The sequence below is a fragment of the Microtus oregoni genome, unplaced genomic scaffold (genome assembly GCF_018167655.1).
Source record: "Microtus oregoni isolate MIOR12 unplaced genomic scaffold, Mior012 000007F_ref0000211, whole genome shotgun sequence".
NCBI classification, from domain to species: Eukaryota; Metazoa; Chordata; class Mammalia; order Rodentia; family Cricetidae; genus Microtus; species Microtus oregoni.
In genome coordinates this window covers 36,632,312-36,648,713 of record NW_024543066.1, presented here as the reverse complement: position 1 = coordinate 36,648,713, position 16,402 = coordinate 36,632,312, and the positions used below count along the sequence as shown (strand labels likewise).

Here is a 16,402-nt window from a genome sequence, read left to right as displayed (position 1 = left end):
CAAAACAAGTGGCTTTGGATTCTCAGTCACAATTTGAAACATAAAACTATACATTTAGTACAGATGGTGGTGGTACATACCTTTGATCCCAGCACTTGAGAGGCAAAGGCATGTGGATCTCTGTGAGTTTGAGTCTAGCCTGGTTTACAGAGGCAGTTCCAGGAAAGCCAGGGCTACACAGAGAAACACAGTCTCATAAAAATAAACTAAAACAAACAAACAAACAAACAAAAATCCAATTATATGTTTAAATGTCCTAACTCCATACTTAATAACAACAAATTTACAGTAATAGTTTTAAGAATAATTAATAAAGGGGCTGGAGAGATGGCTCAGTGGTTAAGAGCACTGACTGTTCTTCCAGAGGTCCTGAGTTCAATTCCCAGCAACCACATGGTGGCTCACAACCATCTGTAAAGAGGTCTGGTGCCCTCTTCCGGCACCAGAATATTGTATATAATAAATAAATAAATAAATATTTAAAAAAAAGAATAATTAATAAATACAGCAATTAATAGTGATTTTGCAATAGCAGCATCTCTAAAATTTTGATATTTATATGTTGAAGATCTTGAATATCTAAGTTGTGATTTCTTGCTTATTTTGCTTTTTAAACATTTACCAGAATTTTCATTTATTTTTTCTTGCATTCCAGATTGTTTATTGTATAAAACTCACTGGTTTCTTAGGATTCTGGAAGTCACTGGGGTTAGAATTTATTTTATAGTAAGTCTCCTAAAGTCTATCTTTTCTAAATTATACTAAAAATATAAAATTTACATCTTTTTCCTTTTTCAGTAGGATCTAGCTCTAGAGATAAGCATGCTTACATTGTTGTTTAAACAAGCTCCTAGAATTTGTGTTTTACAAAACTAATACATTGTATCTATTTATCAACTCTACCTTTCCCTCCATTTCTGGCCCCTGGAAGGTGCTCTTCTACTTTTGATTTCTGTGACTCTGATTGTAACTAAGCAGATTATACAATAGGTGTTGTTTGTAACTTGTTATTTAATCAGGTACAACTTACTTCAGGTGCATTAGTGTTGCTGAATATGCCATAATTCCCTTCCCTTCAAGGCCATATAATTTTTCAATATGAGTGTAAATCCTACATCTGTTCTATCCATTACCTACTGATAGAAACGTGAGGAGTAAAGTTTCACAAAGCTTTGCATTTCTCAACATCCTCCCCAACACTTCCTGTTGACTTTAAAAAAGTAGTAAACATCCCCTTTCACGGCACATTTAACTTGCATCTTCCTAATGACCGATGACTTCGAACATCTTTTCTAAAATTTGTTAGCTATTTGTTACAGACTTGTAGTCAATCATCTCAGGTTCCCATTAGATTATTTGATTCGAACATCTTTTCTAAAATTTGTTAGCTATTTGTTACAGACTTGTAGTCAATCGTCTCAGGTTCCCATTAGATTATTTGATTCCATGCTGACCTGCAGTACTACATTGTTTATCTTTACAATAACCTTTTATATATCAAATACTAGATACCCAGTTTGCAAATTCTTAGCTTCCTAAGGTCACCTTTTTACTCCACTGCACGTGGGTCCTTGAAGCAAAATTTTTAAATGTAGACTTTTTTGTATTATTACAATGATTGTCTGTGCTTTCTGTGTTATGTCAGAGAATGCTTGCTAAATCCAATGTCTTGAAGCCATCTCCTATGCTGTCTTCTAAGAGTTTCACAGTTTTAGATCTTATGTGTAGGTCTTTGATCCATTTTGTATTAATTTCTGTGAGTAGCTTATAGTGCGCTGCAGCTTCGTTCTTTCCCATGTCAAAATTATATCATTTTAAACACAGCTGTCATTTTTAGGTAAAACCCAGATTGAAGGCTCCTGATGAAGCTTCAGTGGGATTTAAATGTACCCACTATTTCATTTTGCCTGTATTTTTAAAGGCAACAATAACATATTTTAACAAGAGGTTAGTCAATGTAGGCTCACTGACCAGACGTGGAAAGACTATATGATTTATGGTTCTTAAAGTTGGCCTCATAGCAAAACTGCCAAGGATTAGAGTCTATACTTCAAGAAATGGAATTCTGGGATTTATGTTATTCTCAAAATCTGATAGCAAAAGTTTGGAGAAACATAGTCCTTAGATGCGCCTAGGATTTCAGCAATGAAAAAAAAATTTCATCCTTTGAAAGAAATATAATTCTGATGCATTATAAAGCTTTTTGTATTATATTATATTTATTATGCATGTATGTACACACGTTACGGCATGCAGAGAGGTCAGAAGACAGGTTACAGCAGTCAGTTCTATCCTTCTATCATTTAGCTCCTCAGACTGGAAAGCAGGCTGGACAGCGAGTTCTTCACCTGTCAAACTGCCTATCTGGCCCACAAATTCATTGTTCAGAAGAGCCAGTAAAAACGGTGTGGATTTGTGACTTGGATAGTAGCATATTTAAAGGTTTCTGCATATATGATTTTGCTGATAGTCTGGGTAGAATGCAATAGACAAGAGTATCTCTTTTGTTGCTTTTTGCTGAAAGTGGCAATTGTGATGCAAATGGACTCAAGAGAAAAAGCATTGCAGTTAACACAGACAAGTTGCTGAGTCTGGTTCTCTACTGTTCTTAGTACTGGCTAGGAGAGGAGTAGAGAAAGAGCAAGACTGGATAGGCATAGAGGATCTGTCATTAGTAACATCCGTCTACATTACTATTTTGTTCAATCAAATTCATAGCGCAGATTATTAATTGACCTTATACCTTACTGGATTTTCAACTCTTGAGAGCTCTGGCTTCCTTTCCGGAGACTGAATGTATCCAGACAAAGATAGAGAGTGATCTGGCCCTGTAAAGGAGAAATAACTATCTCTAGTTTTTATAGCAGATGACATATCATTGTACTCCGGAAAGCTGTGACTATAGCAGCGACCGCTCTGAGGACTCAGCCTTCGGAGACACTTGTTTCCATCAAAATGACAGGAGGCAGGTTTATTTATCATTTATCACTTCCCAAGTCCCACCAGCATGAGACCTGTCATAGGACACAGCAGACACCACAACGCCTTCCAGAAAGGGAAGCAATTTGACTGATATCTGCAGACTAACTCCCATGGACTCCGTGTCTCCAGACCTGGTGATGTCAATTAGTGCGAGATGGCATCAGACTTCCAGGAGAGGGCAGACAACTCAAGTCAAAACCACAGCCCGAATTTTCTGAACTCATGGTCCAAAGAAACTGTAACACTCTCTCCATTCTTCCTGTCTCATATTCTCATAGTCTCCTTGAGTATGAGGTCACAGGGGCACATGTGTTCATATAAATGAGACGTTTGAACAGTACTAATGATCAAGTCCGAGAGGACAGTCTATCAGAAACATGAGGAAGATTCTTCCTCAGCACTGACCTTGTCTAACAGAAATGTCAGCTCTTCTGCTTCACCGTGCCAATGGAGAGCAATGGAAGGATGAGTGATGGGCACATTCTTCAGGACCTTCTAAATTAATGGAAACGAGTAATAATTCATATAGAGTTGGCTATGGTTGTTCTAATCTGTAATCCCAGCAGTTAAGAGGCAGAAGCAGGAGGACTGGCATGTGATCAAGGCCAGCCTAGGATAGATAGTGAATATCAGGTGAGCCAGGGCTACGGGTCTTACTAAGACACTGTCTCAAAATAGAAATCAATCAAAACAAAAACCTATAAAGAAAAGAATGAAGACAGTATTGATAATTACATGAGGCCAAAAGACATGTGTCTTCTATCTAACCCATGTCAAATGTTACTATGATTATACTCCACTTGGGTCTTGGATATGTCTTGCATGGGTTCGCCTCCCAGGGTCATGAGCTGTGGAAAGGAAGTGATAGACATGCTTAATTCTCCATTATAAGTCAAAGCATCTGCTGACACCTCCCTGTCTTCAGAAATGGACTCCTGCACCATTCCTGTTATGCTTCTTAACTAGAAAATATAGAGACGTGCTTGCAGGTGATTATGGCTTCCTGGTTGGGTCTCTACGTCGGGAGGCCCTCCGTTTCTGACTCTTCTTCAGCATTCACATCTTTTCTACAGCTTTGCTGTCAAGCTGTCACCCATTGCAGGCTTGAAAACTTTAATGACAGCCTGCTCTTTCTACATCTAACAAGTCTATTAGAAACATCTTCCTCCCATTGATAGGATTCTCTCTTTAACATCTGTCTCCTGGAGGGCTTCACACCGTCAATTTCATCCTATTTCCGATTTGTACAAACAGCTAAGTCTTCATGTCCCAAGATTCTGCTCCTGGTGTCATTCACTCCCATTCCCTTCGGTTTTCCGTGTCAGACAGGCATCCCAGGCAATGACAATGGCATGTTCTAAGTGCTCCGCTCTTGACAACATATGCAGACAACAGTCACAGCCCTGTTGTGAGCATCTTCACTTTCATCCTCGAAGCCTTAAGTGCGAACACTTTATTATTGCTGTTTTTACATTTTCTTGTGATAGGACAATGGAGAATTTGTTTAACTCCTCAATCTAGGACCAAGAAAGCATAAAGTATACAGCTAATTTTAGCAGACAAGAAACAAAATTCTCAAACTTTCTTCAGAGAGTTCTTAGGCCCTCAAGAGGGAGAAGAGGACTTGCCACCAAGCCTAAAGAACTGTATTCAATTGCCAGCACCACATGATGGAGGGACCTGATGCCACAAAATTGTTTTCTGACATTCACACATGAGCTGCGGCTCTCAAGCATGTATGTGCAGAAAAAATATTCAATTACATGTGTGGGGAAATTTTTCTTCTAGTCAATGCAATTATTTTTAAACAGTACTAGGAATCATCAGTCTGAATTGGGAAGAAAAAGAATCCTGTTTTCCACATTAACGTCTATATATGGATTGACATTTAATTTTAACTTCAACCCTAAAATGAGGATCACGGCCAAGTGCAAAGAGAAGCTCGTAAGGAGTGAGGTCCGCGCTTGTGTCACCGTTACAAGGACTTACCATCAAAAATGTGAGCTTAACCTTAAACCAGGCAAAGGCTTTAGCTTAGTTAATACTGCAGAGCTGCCCTAAAGTCCTTCTTTTATTAACCTCTGTTAAATTATTTACGTTTCTTAAAATGAAGAAGGAAATTAAGAGGCTGAGATGGTCTCAGAAGTGTCGCTTTACAGTGGCAGCGGGACATTCATCTCCTAACCTGATAGACCCCCTGGGAAGTTACCTCCAAAGTGAGTTTTCAGAGTTCCAGTCTCACAGGAAGGTCCTTGGAAGTGTTTGTCGGCTGTTTTGGTGGAAGGACATTTGACTGTTGTACCCGTACTGAATTATTGCAATGCATGACCACCTGTCATTGGCTCCCTGACTTTTCTGAAGCTGAAATGTCACTTGGCTTCCCTATTTTTAAAACTTGATCACATAAAGGTTTTATAGCTACCAACTTTCCCTGGAACTGAAGTTCTGCAGCTGGTCTGGGGAAATACTGGAGACATTGAAGAAGACATAGCCCAGAGTGTACTTTAGCCCTAGGGAGATATATCCAATTCCCCAGCTGCATTTAAGTTGGATGGGAATAGTTTTTTAAGTACTGATACTTTGAATCTCATCCCAAACCAATTAAGTCAGGATCTCTAGGGTAAGATCCACAAAATGAAATAAGCAGGCTAGGTAATTTTTTAATGTGTGTTTGTGGGTGAAGAGGAAAAAAACAGCTTAAGAAGTCATGGAGTCCTTGTGAGTGCTGCCAAGGCCACTGTAATGAGCAGCTTTGGGTGGTTCTCCACCACCAGCCACCAGGAAACCAAATACCTTCATTATGTACCTTAATTAAATTCTATTGAATAAGATAAGATAATGTATAGAGGGAGTAAGTATCATCCGCTGGTTTTCGACTTTCCTCTGATTCCTTGTTTAGGTTACAAAAGTAGATATCCCTCAAACTATAGCAAAAGTAAGCCCCCAATTCTTTCCCCAGAGCTAGGGTCTCTCTCCCCAGCCTGTATTCAAATGCTCTGTTTGGTCCAAACAAATGCAATTTGGCAGAGAAGACCCAGAACCCTTTGCAGGTATCTCCTGGGGTCTATTCCCAAGACACTTGCCCTGCTGTTGTTCCCATGATTGTAGTTGCACTTTTCTAGCAGACAACACCTCGTACTGTAACGGAAAGGGCACACCCAGAGTCTCAGACTGCATTTCCATTTTGGTCTTCAGTAAGGAAGTATGGGGAGAGGGCAGTGGGAAGCTGGTCTTCCCTTGCAGTCTTGCTGCTTGTTCACCTCCCAGAAGCAAAAGCACAAGGAGCAGCCACAGGCAGCACTAGGAATCACAAGATCCATGGTAAACAGACACTCAAGAATGATGCAAGATAATGTAATGCACAGTAGTACTAACAATCTACACTTTAACACAGCAGTAATAACAACCCACACTTTACTTCAGCCTTCTCAGACACCCAAAGAAGGGCAGGAAAGAGAAATGTGCGTTCAAAATATTTTCTACATAGAGATTTGGAGGTGACGATATAACTCGCTGCAAACTATTTTCTTTTTCACTTGAAATGTCTTGGGTTCAAAGTCCAGTACAGTCAAAAAGAAAAAGTTGAAATCTTACAAATTAACTTAGCTTTAATCTATCTAAATGATTATTGCCTTTTCCTTTTGGTTCATTTCTCTGGTGTGCAGCCTAACAGAATGTACTGTTTTCAACAATTTTTGTAGCCTGAAAAAAAAGCTATTAAAAACCCATCTGCAGTTGGCAGTCACAACATTGTGACCCAGTGCCCAGAAGAAAAGTAATTTTTGCTTTACTTCCTTTAGTTAAAGATTTTATTTCCCACTGAGATTATTTTTCTTATTATATACACTTTTTATTATTTAATTGAAAATTTACATACCCATCCCACTTTCTACTCCCTCCCCTCCTCCCTCTCCTTCCACCTTCTCCTCCATCCCCCATGCACGCCTAAGAGAGGGTAAAGCATATATTAAAAATAAAGTCAACAAAGTTTTATTTTTAATACATGCTAAGTCAGTGTTTGCTTGGCATGTGTGAATTCTGGGTTAAAGACACAACTCTTTTCAAGAGAGAATGGGATTCAGAAGAGATCCCAGGGATGCTTAGATAAAAACAGGCACAGATAAAGCATTTTGGAAGGGAAGGACATTTTGGCCAATGTGGAAACAGCATGGTAACATTTATCCAGCATAGACTAGCAAAATGTGAACCATGCTTACTAGATTAAGAAAATGAAATTAGCTTTGGTTTTTCAGATAGGTGTTATCTCTGTTACCTAGATCTGTGCACATTCTGACTAAGCACTGATAATTGCAATATTTCAAAAATAAGCATGGCTAAGTCTTTGAGCACAGTTAAAAAGAAAGTGCTTAACCAAGAATTACACAGCTCCGGGGGAATCTAACACTCTCTTCTGGTCTCTATGGTCACCAGGCCTGAAAGTAATGTGCAGGCAAACACTCATACACATAAAACAAGATCAAACCTTAAAATACATTATTATATGAATTTCTGCTGGGCATGGTGGTGCATGCTTTTAATCCCAGGACTTGGGCAGTAACAAGCAGGCAAATCTCTTTGAGTTCAAGGCCAGCCTGGTCTACAGAGTGAGTTCTAGGGCTACAGAGAAAAAAAAAAAAAACAGAGCTGCACAGAAAAACCCATTTAGAAAGAAAGAGAGAGAGAGGGAGGGGGGAGTGATGGAGGGAGGGAGGGAGGGAGAGAGAGAGACAAAAGAAGGAAGGAAGGAAGGAAGGAAGAAAGAAAGAAGGAAGGAAGGAAGGAAGGAATTTGCAGGCAGATGTTATGGAGAACAGGAAGTAGCTAGGAGGTCTGTGAGAAATAATGAAGACAGAAGAGAGATACTCATAAGCCAGGTAGTGGTGGCCCATGCTTTAACCCCAGCACTTGGGAGGCAGAAGCAGGCAGATCTCTGAGTTCACAGTCTGGGCTACAGAGTGAGGTTTAAGGTCAAGGGTACACAGAGAAACATTGTCTGGAAAAATAAACAACCAAAAACTGAGAGAAACTCATGATATGATTTAGAAAATGTGGGTTAAGTTACATATAATAAGTTTTATAAAAATTGCTATAATAATAATTTTTTGTCCTCTCAGATTTCATTTTGTAGTCCTGGCTAGCCTGAAACTCTCTATGTAGACCTGGTTGGCCTTGAGTTTGCAGAGATGGATCTGCCTCTGCCTCCCAGGTGCTTGGATTAAAGAGGTGTTCAACCACTGCCCAGTTACCTGCAAGTCTTTACCCAGAATAAGACTACACGGGGCTGGAGAGATGGCTCAGTGGTTAAGAGCATTGCCTGCTCTTCCAAAGGTCCTGAGTTCAATTCCCGGCAACCACATGGTGGCTCACAACCATCTGTAGTGATATCTGGCGCCCTCCTCTGGCGTGAGGGCATACATGCAGACAGATTATTGTATACATAATAATAATAATAAAAACAGAATAAGACCATTGTATACTTTTAGCTCCTTTGGTGGGTGGTCCTTGGACTTCCCACAGGGCAGGGAACCCTGATTGCTCTTTGGGCTGACAAGGGAGGGGGACTTGACTGGGGGAGGGGGAGAGAAATGGGAGGCAGTGGCAGGGAGGAGGCAGCAATCTTTAATAAATAATTAATAAAAAAATAATAAAATAAAAAAAAACAGAATAAGACTTCACTAGGTTAACACTAAGCTTTCTCCCATTAATTATACTATTGCCACTTTTAAATACTAAGCTCTTTGGAAAGAAAGAGAAGTATCTTAATTACTATCTCATCTGACAACACTTGCATTACCTAGCCAATTTCACAACAGCATTGTGCCTACTTTTGTGTTGTTTTCATCCTTGATCTCAGAACATAGTTTTAAACTGACTCTTACTACTCTAGAGATCAGAAACTCCCAAGTGAAACCAAGGAGTATTTAACCTTTGGTTAATTAACGTGTCCATACCCAAGAGCTGGAGAGATGGCTCAGCTGTTAAGAGCTCACACTGTTTTTGCTGAAGATAGAGTTCAACTTCCAGCACCTATGCTGGGTGGCTTACAACCTCCTGTAATTCCAGGTCTAAGGCGAGCCAGCACCTCTGGGGTCTGCAGATTAATTGATGCGCCATCATATCTCCTTGAGGTTTAAATCTGCTATCCCTAATAATTAATTATAAGTTTTTTAATTTTTTAAACTTTTGTTCATCTGTGCAAATATGGGTATTTGCACATGTGTGCAAGTGCACACAGATGCCAGAAAAATACATTGGATCCCCTAGAACTGGAGTCACTGGAGGTTGCATGCTACTTGATGTGGCTGTTAGGATATACTCTCAGACCCTCTAAAGAGCAACAGGTGCTCTTAACCATCGAGGCTATGCCTACCTCCGCATTAATCATCTTTTCACAAACCTATGGGTCAGTGTCCTGTTATGTTTGGGGAAATGTCCGTTTAGACCCTTTGCCTATTATAACAAGATGTCTTGAGTGTCAGGATTGAGGTGTATGAATTCCTTACATGTTTGGGGCATTAACAACACATTGCATTAATGATTTGATAGCAATTTCTACTATGATATGGGTCACATTTTCATTTTGCTGTTTCCTTGACTGTGTCAGAGTGAGTTTGCTGTATCTCCTCTTGTTTACTTTTGTTTTAGTTGTCGGTGCTTCTGGTGTCATATCCAAAAATATGATCACATACGATCTTAGTGATCTAGGACTGAAATTTAGCCTTATAGCCCTGCTTTTTCTTTTTCTGTATAATTTACACTATGTGTCACTATAAAGGAGATTGGACTCTTTTTATTCTGGAGTAGAATCAGCAGAATAGTATGATGATATCAGTACCCATTTCCATCATTTTAAATTATGTATATATATATATAATTTAAATTTATTTTTACATAATATTAAATGTATTAATTTAATTTATTAAATCTATCTATTTAATTTATTATTTTTTAATTTATTAAATTTAATATTATATATATAAATTTCATGAGAAGCTTTAAATTGATATTGTATCACTTTAACTTTCTATATATGTAAATGTTTTTGGAAACCTCTAGGAAAATGCCTGTACCTTGTAGCTGGTATTGTCTCATACAGTGGGTATGCATTTTTTGATGCACAAATAATGTTGATTGAGGTAGCAATGAAATTTACACTTCGATGTCTGTGCAGGAAAATGACAGTGAACGTACACTTTTTTTTTGAAAACTGTGCAGTTGACCTCGGACGTTTCTATAAAGCTGGATCTTTCAGTTTGTATCAAGTTCTTCAAGTTCTAGATTATTAAAAGGAAACCCCTACTCTGAAAGTTAGAGTTGGGAAAAACATAGGTGTTCTAATCAGACCATTGTTCTCTTAGGGGTTCTAATAATTTCCTCAAATCACTAGGAGTCTAAGACCAGAGACAATGTGAAGTGGTGGTTTTTGTGTTCGTTTGAGACAGGATTTCTTTATGTATCCTTGGCTGTTCTGGAACTCATTCCGTAGACCAGGCTAACCTCAAATACAGAGATTCACTTGCCTCTACCTCCCAGGTGTTGGAAATAAAGGTATGTGCCATCACCATCTGGTTTTCCATATGAAGATTTTGAAAATGCCATTCTCAATTGAGAGCAATGATGACATCACAAACTAATGCCAGCTGCATGCTCTGAACACAGAAAGAAGATCCCACGAAAAATCCTGTCTTTTAGCCTGATGACAGTTCCTTTTAGAACATGAACCATTATAACATTTATTCATATCTATGCAGTCTGTATTTGATTTGTATCCGTGGGAGACAGTAATTTACTATGTGACCCCGGCTTCCTTATATGTTCAATCCTCCTGCTTCAATTTCTCAAGTACTTGGATTACAGGCATATGAAGGATGATAGCAAAACAAACAAGGCAAAATTATTTTAGGAAAAAAATGAGCTTCCACCGTTGTCAGGAAAGGGAGCTGTCTTAGAGGTTAAGAGCACTCATTGCTCTTTCAGGGGACCAAGGTTCAGTTCCCTGGACTCACATGGCTGCTGGAAACTATTTAGAGCTCCAGTTCCAAGAAATCCAGTGCCTCTGTGGCCTCTGTGGGCACTGTAAGTACATGGTACACAGATCTAGATGTAGCTAATTAAAATGAAACATTACAAATGGATTTCTCAAAGGAAAGGAGTCAAATATGCCTTCAGGCCAATAAGGACAAAATACAGAATATCTGGTTTCTCGGGCAAATTATTTAGCTACATCCTCTAAGTCTCAGTTCACCTGTAAACTAAAAATGGCCGTGTGTACTCACGGATGCTACAGGTAGGACATGTGGGGTGGCACAGATAGAGAACTAAGAATGAGGCCAGTATCATGTTCACAGTTCCAGTCCTGGCTGTTAAGTTTACCATTTACCCATAGTGACACTAAACACTGTAACCCAGGTATCATAAATAAAACGCACGTATATTTTATTCTTGGGGCTAACTGCCTAGCCCAAAAGGATCTCCTTGTTGAGTGCCACCATAATAGATGTACATATAACTTCAACAGCTCCGTTTACCATCCATATTTCCTATTATATCCCCTATTATGTGTCTTTCCTGAAGCCGTCTCATTGTAGAAATGGAATTAAATAACTTTGCCTAGTTTTCAGCATAAGAGAATGCAGCAAACATACATATTCGACTGAAGTATAGTGGTACATTATAATATAAATTTTATTGCAAACAATGGCTTAAAGTCTTGACTATTCTTATTTACTAGATTATCGGTGACCAAAGCATTGTTTTTCTTTTCGACATATATTAATGTCAGCTAAGGACAGGGTAAATTTTGAAAGCTATCCCAAAGATGATGGAAATCTCTAGAACACCAAGAAGGACGTGCAAAAATTTTACTCTTGTCAAAGAGTACATCACAGCTGTAAACATGAATAAAGGGCACTATGGCACTATAATGGGGCCAGGACACTATAGCTTTAGTGTCAATCTAACTATTTTCATGGATTGATGTCATCGACACCCAATATGGCCAATCCTATTAGCATTTTGACTAAGGTGTGTCAGTAGGCTAACTCAGATTCTTTGTTTGTATTGTTTAACATCTCATTTTTTGATAATAAGGATTATATATCTTGAGTGGTAACATACTAAGATGGGAGTATCTAATGAAAAACTACTATCGTCATCATAACTTAAAAAACCTGTATTTGTACACAGTTAGTAGTTCTATTTATTAGATATAGAATATATATTATATACTATGTTGTATTATGTGTTATAATAATGTCTAACATGTGCCATGTATGCATTCTTTATTATTATAAGATACAAGTTTTGAAAAGAAAACTGACAGTATCTCTTCAGGACAATTTGGCACAAATGAGCAATCTGGATGGTTTTCTTCACAAAAGGGTTAATGTACAGCTATATATTTGTTCAATGAGAGACATCTTTCGTAATTGGAAGTAATATTTATGCTGAGTTTGAAGCAACATTTCCCACATATACTTGCTACTTTCTCCTAGTTATCTTCCAAGCAAAAAATCAGCTTACATAAGGTAGAACTTTATTTCTCAAAATCTCAGAGTCTAGATATAGATTCTTTCTACCTCCTTCTGTCTCTATCACCAGGGAGGTATCTTCACCTGTGTAGTGTATAGATTTTTCAAGAAGAAATTAAGGCTACTCAGTGTATATATAAGAAATGAGAAGTACCTCTATCTAATTTATATCCTCCTGCAAACAGGTTGGTCTCTTAGTCAAAGCAGTACAGAAGAATCTGACAATACAATCCTCAGGTGGATGGGCATATGCCTAGAAAGGCACTTTTGCCATGAAAGGAATGAAATCAGAGGAACCAGCTATCAGGCACATTCTGCCAACTCTGGCTCTCTTATGAGTCATTTTAGTTATACAAAAGGGCGCATAGTTTGTTGTAACAATATCATAGATGCATATGATATATTAATCACAACCACTCCTTACTACCTGACCTGCCAATCCTCCTCCTAGATGCCAAGAGTTACTCTCAATATTGTGAATTGTCTTTCTTAAGTGGGACCTATGCCTTCACATGCATACATGACATTCTCGGGGAAGCAAGATGATCCTTGCTTATAGAAAGACACATGTTCTATCTGTTCCCTAATGAGATAAAGAACAGAGTCATCTGTTACTCAGAGTTACTGATAACATATGCACACAAAGTCTATCAACAGTGAGTCTTTGTCTCAGTAGAGCACAAGCATCTTATTGATCTTATAGGTCAAGGGCATTAATTTAATTGCATTGTTTCCCATAATAAAAAGAAACATCGCAGAACACAGTTAAGTGTCAAATGGAATGTTCTGAATTATAGGGATTTGTGTGTGTGTGTGTGTGTGTGTGTGTGTGTGTTCCAAATGATTCATCTATTTTTTCCTACTTCTTCTCATTTCCAGTTTGATCACTCATGGTTTCGGGACGCCAGCAATATGTGCAGCTCTGAGCACTTTCCAAACAGTCCTCAGTGAGATGCTTAACTACTTGGAAAAACACACTACTCACAAAAATGGTGGTGCGGCAGACTCTGGCCAAGGACATGCCAACTCGGAGAAAGCCCCGCTGCGGAAAGCTTCAGAGGCTGCCGTGAAGGAGGGCAAAACAGAAAAGACAGACTAGCAACATCAAACAGAATCTATTTCCAGAGAGTCTTGCTGCTCATATTTTTTTTCTAAAATATATATCATTGAGGGTGACTAATTTTCAGTGGACAAAATCTTTACTCTCCCCAGCCCTCCATAAAAATAAAATCAAAATGGAAATTTAAAAAAAAATGAAACAAAAAAGGACAAGTCTAGAAAAATGGAAAAAAAGGAAAACAGCAGTGTAACTGTGTGATGAAATTGTTACTTTGAATTTTCTGTTATGATAAAACTCCTTTTGTGCACGTAATTTATTGTTCTGAATTATATACACCACAGTTTTCAAGCACGTCTGGACTTTGGAGGGGCAGCACATGCTTTTTCACATGTAACTGATGCACTTTCTAATCCAGCTATGTAGTTAGGGATCAGAGAACATGACCAAACTGGAGGCTGCCACCAGTGACTGCAGCTCCAACCATCTTTGACTTAACCCCCTCTCACTCAAGAGTGCCTCTTTCCATTAAACAGGCCAATCTGAAATCCATCCACTAGGACTTGTTTGGGGGAACTGACAAAGGCAGTCAAGAACTTTTGTTCTCTGCACTGACAGCAGATCTAAATATTTAGTCACCCCCAGATAACTGAATTATCTGTGCCTTGGTGGTGTTTAAAAATTCCAGAAACTGCCTCCCTTCTACCTACCATTCCCTTCCCCTTAGGCCCCCTCCCCCATTTCTGAGAAGATATTCAGAAGATTTATATGACTCTGTAGGGATGAGAGACGAACTCTTCCTTGCTAACCTTACAGTTCAAAGACACGCTGAACTTAGTACATGGGGTATATGGACACAGGAGAGGGGAGCTTTGCCACTCCTGCGATCTCAGTGGGATGCAACATTGTTTTGCCTGAAAATTAAGAGAAATGGGAACAGTAGTATTTCTGAGAAGTCCTGCCTGTAAGACTTGGGGTCCCTTTAAAGTACTGGTGTCAATGACTGTGTGGTTGAAGCGAGAGCTATGTTTTTTTTTTACTTCTTGCTACTTCTACCTGTCCCACGTGTTCTAAACCTTTAGAGGCACAAAAGCATCCAGGCTATGTTCAATAAAGAAAACAAACAGAATAATCCCAGAGAAGACATTTATGTTGAAACCTTTTTGTTCTTACAGATTTCTTGTCTTTCAGTTAAGACACTACACATGAGAAATTCCTGACTGCAAAGGCCAGGGATAATTGAAAGAATGTTGGATCCATATAAACCTGTATATGTCAAGAAAGTTGATTGCCATCATGTTGTTCTAGCATTTCTACTGTTAACAATTAAGCTTTTATATAGGCCAATAAAAACATAGATCATTATGTAACAAAGGAATTATCTTCATGTGTAGACACTCAACACTTAGTATAGCATGAAAACATTAACATGTTTCAATTATTTTAAAAATCTCTGCCATATTATAACTTCCTGGAGAATATTAGCATTATAGCTAATGAGAGGAGATATCTGAAACTCTCGTGTATGAATCAAAGAAACTATTTTTACCTGACAATAATTCTTAAAACAGTTATCTTGAGTCTTGTACAGAAAAGAATCATAATCACTGAAAACCTAAAGTGTTTTGATTAAATTTATATAGCAGGAGACATGCTGAGGAATTCCATAACAATGGCACTTATAGTAATACAGTAGAAGAGCTTAAAATAAAAAAAAATGTAAAAGAAAAGAATTATGATTTCATGTGTTTAGTTCCATTTTTCTAATTTACCACTATTCATGGCTTTACTTTCTTAAATAAAATAAACATAAAACAAAGCCAACATTCTTCCACAGTTCCAAATTTTATGAGAAAATAAGTAAGACCATGTATCAAGTTTCCCATACTGTAAAATACACATACCAAGAAATGGTAAATATCCCAGTTTAGCAAGTGGTAGGAAAGTTACATCTAGATAATGTGGACTACTGTTTCCTCAATAAAACCTCCACACGAATTGTTCTTTATCCCATTTAGTATTAATAATACACTTGTATTTAATATGGCATTTTGAGATGCATACTACTAGTACTTGATGTAGTTATAGACCATGCCAATTGTTCACCAATCATCAGCTGGAACTCCAGGTCTGGCTTATGTTACCAGTCTACTTCTTCACCCTTAGTTATAACTAGTTTGGGTTCTGAACACCTCAGTGGGGTGTTATTATTTATTAGCCTTGAAACAAGATGTAACTATAACTACAGTGCTTATTACTTACCAGGATTGCGGGTGTTTTAAGAGCCTTAATGGACAACACCCATCATTTCACTTAACCAGCCATTAGAACATAAATGAGTTGATGGACTGGTCCTGTTTAGAATCATCATTTATTATCATATTCTAACAGACATTGTTAATACCAGCTTTTGCCTTGTATATAATAGGTAATCAACACTTTTTAAATAAATGAATAAATGAATGTGTGTTTGTTCTTTGTCCAAAATGGGCCAAAGGACCTCCTAAGTTTTGATGTTTTCTTTCTACGCTCAATGTTTCAGTTGAGCTTGTTTCCTTCCCCTTTGGTAATTTGTGGTTAAATTTTATTGGAATAATGAAAACTTTTCATGATAGCTCATTAGTTACATATAGATATATTTAATATGAAACTACATGGAAACCTAGTTAGATATCAAAATTTCAATAAAAATCAAGTTAAAATATTTTCATAGTTTATAATGAAGATAAGTAACAAAAATTTGGTTTTCCATGTTATAAGTAAAAAAGGAGCCTATTCAGATAAACTATTACAAAGACAAAAAACCAATTGTACAAACGTATTAAATTTACTA

The 16,402-nt window shown here is 37.9% G+C and overlaps 1 protein-coding gene across 2 annotated transcripts in view; it reads left to right on the top strand.

Moving 5' to 3' along the window:
- Window positions 1–16,022, top strand: part of Tfap2d (transcription factor AP-2 delta) — a 54,155-nt gene extending 38,133 nt beyond the window's left edge. For both annotated transcript variants that reach the window (XM_041656144.1, XM_041656143.1), the window contains one exon: window positions 13,392–16,022. In XM_041656144.1, the coding sequence (XP_041512078.1) occupies window positions 13,392–13,611 (220 nt within the window). In that variant the 3' untranslated portion in view covers window positions 13,612–16,022. The remainder of the gene's footprint in view (window positions 1–13,391) is intronic.
- The last annotated feature ends 380 nt before the right edge of the window (window positions 16,023–16,402 follow it).